Source organism: Lupinus angustifolius, unplaced genomic scaffold (genome assembly GCF_001865875.1).
Source record: "Lupinus angustifolius cultivar Tanjil unplaced genomic scaffold, LupAngTanjil_v1.0 Scaffold_15_89, whole genome shotgun sequence".
Classification (NCBI taxonomy): Eukaryota; Viridiplantae; Streptophyta; class Magnoliopsida; order Fabales; family Fabaceae; genus Lupinus; species Lupinus angustifolius.
In genome coordinates, this window is record NW_017718742.1 from 13,974 (window position 1) to 20,904 (window position 6,931).

Below are 6,931 nucleotides of genomic sequence, written 5' to 3' on the forward strand. Positions count from 1 at the left end.
AAGTTGAAAGAACTCAACCCGCAAGAACTTAGAGCAGCTCTGGGAGATTTGCGATTGCATCTTTGTTCACCGTTGGATCGGGCTAAAATTTGGACAGAAGGTTCAAAACTTATAGTATTTTATTCTGAACGGTTGGATCGGTGAGACGACGTCCGAGGTGGTATAAAATGAGCCAAAACAATGGCTGTTTTTCTGGTTTTTATATGCAACTTTGTGCTCTTATTTTCAAGCTTGTTGCTCTATTGTATGATGTATTGTTGAGCATCTTTTGTGCTGTATTTTGAAGACATTCTTATATTTTGATCATAGTGGAGCTTGATTGGTTGGCTTGTGCCTGTGGTTTTTACTTCTCACATTGGGAGGGTTTTCCATGTTAAATTCTGGTGTCCCTTGTGTTCTTAGTTACTGCATTATTTGTTATTGCTCCTCATAGATTCTAGCAAGTTGGGAAAATTACTATCTGCTACATATACTTTGTTAGAGTTTTCATTGTTATTGTGTTGAATTTCCCATCAGAGAGAAAATGACTTCTGTATAGAAGTCGATATGAGAGAAAATGACTTCTATACTTAGAAAAAAGTAATAGGAAAAACCCACATACGACGAATTTGTTTGCTGATATGGGAAAAAAATAATAGGAAAAGGCCACTCCTATGAATATAGGAACCGAAAGTGGAATGAAAGGTATGATCCATGAGTATTGATGTATATATTCCATAAAAAAAGAAAATAAAGAATAAAAAATATTTTTATTCTTAACTGAGTTTTGTTTCTTATTCGCCAATCTTCAGGAAGTCGTTATTAAATAAAACGACTTCAAAAAATAATGAGATTTGCTTTAGCCTATTTGGTAAAATACAACTAAAGTATCATAGAGAACCTAGTACAAATCCTTTCTCCTTCACTTTTCACATTTTGTTATTTTTTCCATTTTTTCAAAAATCTTACTAGTATTAGTAAATTAAAAATATGTACTTTGAAGGAGAAAGAGCTCGAACCCACCTCCTAGAAATTTCAACTACCATCTACCAAATAATCTACAATATACTTTGTTTTACTTGGCTTACAATTTAGTATATAATATTAACTATATGGAAAATAAACAAGGAGAGTCAAACAAGATTCCCTTGATAATAAAGTTGTCTTTTACCAAATGAGCTGCAACACATTTTTGTTATTTATTAAAGTTGTTTTGACTAATAACGACTTTAAGAATGAAGTTGTTTCACGTGATAATGACTTCAACACATAAGTCGTACTAGTGTTAAAAATGTGGTAAGAGCCATGAAAAGAAAACTTCTTGCTGAATCAAGAAATATATAAAAGAAAGCTTTAACTTAAAGAAAGAAGAATGAGAAACAAAGATTGATAATATTCTCATTGAATGAATTGAATTCTCATTACAAAATTGAATGAGTTGAATTGATTAAATAAGAAGTGAGTCAATATGACTTATTTATACAAGAGAAAAGAATAAAAAGAAAGCTTGTAAAGCAAGTAACTAACATAAACCTAACTTGCTAATTCCTAACTTTCTAACCAACTATCATCTTCCAAAATAACCTATCGTATATCTTTAATATCCCCCTCAAGCTGGCGAGTGAACATTTTTACTCTCCGGCTTAGAATTGATTTGAAGTAATAACAACGCTTAACCACCCATGGCAGAAGCTATATCATCAAATGCTTAACCACCCATAGCAGAAGTTATATCTTTGCTTAACCACTATGGACATAAGCTACCCATCCAATGCTTAACCATCCATGACAGAAGTTATTTATGAGCTTAACCATCATGAACAAAAGCGAACCAACCATTGATGATGAAAGAGAGAGAACAGATCAGAATCTTGATCCTAATGAGATGCTTCTATGATGAATAAGAAAGATGGGTAAATGATGAAGAATAAGAAAAGGATGTAATCTTGTATAGGATAAATTGATCATGATACTACATTCTTGAAGAGCTTGAGGATATCAAGAAGCTAGCTTATGTACTTGAAAAGAATTTTTGACCAAAAACAAACGCCTTTGATATGAATTTGAAGGTCGATGAAGAAGGTGATAATGAAGAATTTAGGGTCATATGTTGAAAAAAAACATTGGATGTTGAAGAACAATGATGGAGCAATCAAAGAAATCAAGACAGCATTGTCACATGCAGCATTGTCACATATTGGAAACAAGATAACACTAATGAAGGCCATTGAGATGAAAAAGAAAGCACCACCATGTTCTTGATTGTTGAATTTTTTCATGAAATCCTTCATGGAACCATAAGCGGAAGCTATCAAAAGATAATTATACTTTGATACCATGTTAAAAATGTGGTAAGAGCCATGAAAAGAAACCTTCTTGATGAATCAAGAAGTGTATAAAAGAAAGCTTAAAGAAACTTAAAGAAAGAAGAATGAGAAACAAAGATTGATAATATTCTCATTGAATGAATTGAATTCTCATTACAAAATTGAATGAATTGAATTGATTAAATAAGAAGTGAGTCAATATGACTTATTTATACAAGAGAAAAAGAATAAAAAGAAAGCTTGTAAAACAAGTAACTAACATAAACCTAACTTGCTAACTCCTAACTTTCTAACCAACTATCATCTTCCAAAATAACATATCATATATCTTTAATAACTAGTCCAAGACGACTTCATTAAAGGTTAGAAGTCGTTTTGGATGAAAACAACTTCTGTACTATATTGAAGTTGTTCTGTACCATACCGACTTCTACATACAAGAGGTAACCAATAACAAATTTAACGGCTTAGATTAACGTTATTTTTATCAAACAGTTATCCAAACAGTTCGCTTGGATGCGACGCAGAAGAAAAAATAGTAATACCTTTGTTTTTTCAAGAGAAAAAGTTGTAAGAATGTGCTAGTTGATGTTTAAATGCATGCAAACCTTACACACTTAACAGCTCAATCTTGTAATCCCCACACCACTTATTTGGCTCTAAATAACGCCCAATGTCAAACAACACAAAATAAGTCTGATCATGACTTCAAAGTGAGTAATTCCTATATGTTTCTACAGCATAACATAAATATAAAATATACACTTGATAAAATGATCCCTACCCTTAATTTTAAGTCCAAACAACATACCCACAAGAAATAAAGTTGATAAACATCAAGCATATATATATGATATTAGTTTCTCCCTGGTCCAAACCTGCATTTTGCACGCGCAAGATTAACAGCAATGAGGACCAGAAACTTATCTCCCGTGTCATATACAAGCTTAAAATATGCATGTCTCCAAGACCTGTTTAGCACCAAGCTTCCACACACAAACCAGAAGCCACTAATGAACCCAACAGCTATGCTTACATATAACCACAACCTTTCACTCTTGTCATCATCATCTGCATCATTTGTTTCTTCCTCTTCATTACTTTCATGTGATGGTAATAATGATGAGCAATTAGTTGTTAATGGTTTCCCACAAAGTTCTGAGTTGCCTTCATAAATTGATGGATCAGTGAAGGTGCCAAATTGATTAGCTTCAGGAATTTGTCCATATAAGTTGTTGTATGACAAGTTCAAATAGCTCAAGAATGTTAAAGAAGTCATGCTTGGAGGGATTGGACCAGAAAGATTGTTGTTTGAGAGGTCAAGAGCTTCTAAATCAGTTAGTGATCCAATGCTCTTTGGTATGGTTCCAGTGAAGTGATTCCAGGACAAATTTAAGGCACCCAAGTGAAGTAGCTTTGTTAAATTCTCCGGTATATCGCCAGAAAGGTGGTTGTTAGAAAGATCAATGATGGACTGCACTAACATTTGGTCAATGTATTCATATGTTGTTCCTTTCAAGACCAACTTTATATGCTTGTTGTAGGGTACATAGCCAGGAATGCTTAGTGAGTAGTCTATGTTGTTTATGTTATAGTAAGTTTGAGGCAATTTGAAACCGTGCATACCTCCGAAACATGCAGGGATAGATTCTGATAGGTTGTTGTTTGAAACATCCAACAAATGGAGGAAAGGTAGACCGCATAGTTCTTCGGGAATGCTTCCTGAGATTGCGTTTTCTCGTAACTGCAACTCTGAAAGCGAAGGAAGGTTTTTGGTGATCTCTTTTGGTAGCGATCCGAAAAACCTATTGTTACTAAGGTCTAGAGTTTTCAACCAAGTACAATTTTGAAAGGCTGAAGACAAATCTGCAGAGAGATTATTGTTGCTCAAGTCTATGATGGAAAGTGAATTAGGCAGTGAGCATATAGATGTTGGAATTTGACCTGAGAAACTGTTGTAAGATAGATCAATGGTTTCTAACCTCTGCATATCTCTCCAAAACATAGGAATTTCTCCTACCAAATAGTTGTTGGATAGATCAAGATAACTCAAATCTTGAATCCTATCAATGGATAAAGGAATGCTACCATTCAGGTGATTATTTGAGAGATCCACGTACATCAACTGTGACATCTTGTGGCCAATATTGGCTGGTATTGTTCCAGACAATAAGTTGTTGCTTAGAAGGAGTGTATAAGCAGTATAAAAAAGTGGGATTGAGCCTTTCAACTGGTTGAAATTAAGGTTAATCAGAGTTCGAACATCGGAAGAAAAGTTCAATTCTTTGGGAAGGTAACCACTTATTTTGTTGTGAGAAAGATCTAGCTGCCAAATCTGGGAGGCCATGTTGTAAAGCCAATTTGGTATCTCGGCCGAAATTCCAGCATTTTGTATGATTATTTCCCTCAAGATTGTCTGGTTTCTGAGGAAGCTAGGAAATGTTGGACCAACTTCACAATCATGAATTTCCACATGATACAACTTCTTAAAAGGAGGGACCCAGTCATTTGAGATTTTCAAAGCTAAAGAGTTGTTTTTTGATGATATATAGAAGGTGTTCAGATTTGTGAGATTATAAAAATGAAACTTGGTCATTGTACCTTCCCAAAAATTATGCTGTAGATTGAAATCTTTCATTTGGGTTAGTTGACCAATACTATCTGGAATTGTTCCATTCATCAGGTTGTCTTGCAGGTTCAAATAATTTATCTTAGATAAATTTGCTATAGATGCTGGTATTGAACCCCAAAGTGAGTTGTAAGATAAATCAAGATGATAGAGATTGTTAAACTTCCCTAAAGAAAGTGGCAATTTCCCTGTTATATGATTGTTACTCAAATCTAACCTCTCCAAACTATGGTTTTTACATAATGACAAGACCTCCAACATTTCACTTATATCACCATTGAGATTATCATTATCTGTCAGGTCTAGACTCTGAAGCATGCACAAATTCCCTCTCTCAAGCTTAGGAAAGGGACCAATAAGTGTTGATGCAGAAAGAAAAAGTTCTGTGAGGGTACTTATATTGTTAAACAGCCATGAGGGTATTGAGGAAGTGAAATTATTGGAAGAGAGATCAAGCAGAGAAAGTGATGTAATATTTGAGAATGGAAAAGACTGAGGAAGAATATGAAGATTGCAAGAGGATAAACTTAACTCTATCAGATATGGAATCATATTTATAGCTTGAAACCACTCATGTGATGTGTTCTTAATGATAACAGATTCCATGTGAAGATATTGAAGGGAAGAAAGAGTAGAGAGCCAACTCAAATCTATGACCCAAATTGGTGAAAATGACTTAGATATATGAAGATAATGTAAGTTAAATAAATTTCCAAGATTAGAAGGAACCATACCAGAAAAATTTGAGTTGGATAAGTCAAGGTAATGTAACATACTCAAAGAACCTATATAATCTGGAATTGGAATTCCTAAGAAGTCATTGTAACTTAAGTCCAAGTATGTCAAATATTTCAAGTTAGTCAGTGAAATATTTAACTCACCACTTATGGTAGATATGCTGCAGCTTTTGAGGTCAAGCTTTTGAACATGTCCTGTGTGATTGTCACATTCAATACCCTTCCAGTTACAGCAATATTGATCTTTATCAACCCATGATGAAAGGCAATTTGCAGGGTCTGTGAGACCTTCTCTGAATTTAAGGAGGGCCATTCTCTCTTCCTCATTGCAAACATTGCTGACATTAAGGCTTGTTGCTACATTTGGATAAGGAATTGATACAAAAAGAAAGAGCAAAGGAATAACAACACATTCCAAGGTCATTTTTGTGCTTGCTATTTGTCCCAACATAGGATACTAGATGGTTGCAAACTTAGGAAATGAATGGAGATTATATAGAGTAAATGGAGAATGAGTTTGGTGTAATGGTATGGTAGTTGTTTAGTTAACACGAGGTCACGAGTTCAAATCTTGGAAATAGCCTCTCCGCTTGTGGGATAAGGCTGCATACATCTACCCTTCCAGACCCCACTAAGTACTAAAATGGGAGCATTGTGTATTGAACTGCCATTTTTTATACAGAAGAAAGTGACTAGCATTTTCTTGGTTAATCTCTCTCTCCTTTCTTTTCTTAACTTAGTCAAGAAAAAAATATTGTAAAACTATCAGTGGATGTGTAACATCTTCTGGAAGTTTAATAGGTCAACATTCTATATAGTGCTTATAATTGCACCATTTAAGTACTGAGTATAAAAGTGCAGTGATACAAGATAATGCAATGAAAATTGAAAACCCTGATCGTAATTTTTAAAACAAAGTCAAAATGCAGGCCCCTTTCTAAGACTAAAAGACAACATTATATTGCTATGAAACAAATCAAGTCATGTCTTTGAAAATTATATTACTATGAAACCAATGAAGTCATAAAGTGAGAATGAGATTAGTGTTAAAATAAATAGACCTTCTTTACACGCCTCTTATCCCATATTTTTCAACTTCATTTTTCTTCCATTCACTTTGTATAAAATAATATATTGTATATCAGCAATTGCTTAATGATATCAGTTATATAAGATTGGTGCATAGGACAAGTGAGTAGTTGTTATGATTAACTTGTTAAGCAAGAAACTACAAGGGCTCTGTAAACAACCACCCTTTT

The 6,931-nt window shown here is 34.0% G+C and overlaps 1 protein-coding gene across 1 annotated transcript; it reads right to left on the reverse strand.

The window, feature by feature from the left end:
* Nucleotides 1-3,162: 3,162 nt before the first annotated feature.
* On the reverse strand, nt 3,163-6,096 carry LOC109337904 (LRR receptor-like serine/threonine-protein kinase GSO2). The gene has a single exon (XM_019574987.1). It carries the CDS (start codon nt 6,094-6,096, stop codon nt 3,163-3,165), a length of 2,934 nt encoding a protein of 977 aa, XP_019430532.1.
* Between the last annotated feature and the right edge of the window lie 835 nt (nt 6,097-6,931).

Excerpts from the sequence above, each read along its gene's own strand:
- LOC109337904 (XM_019574987.1), bottom strand. The coding sequence starts at position 6,096 with ATGACCTTGGAATGTGTTGTTATTCCTTTGCTCTTTCTTTTTGTATCA.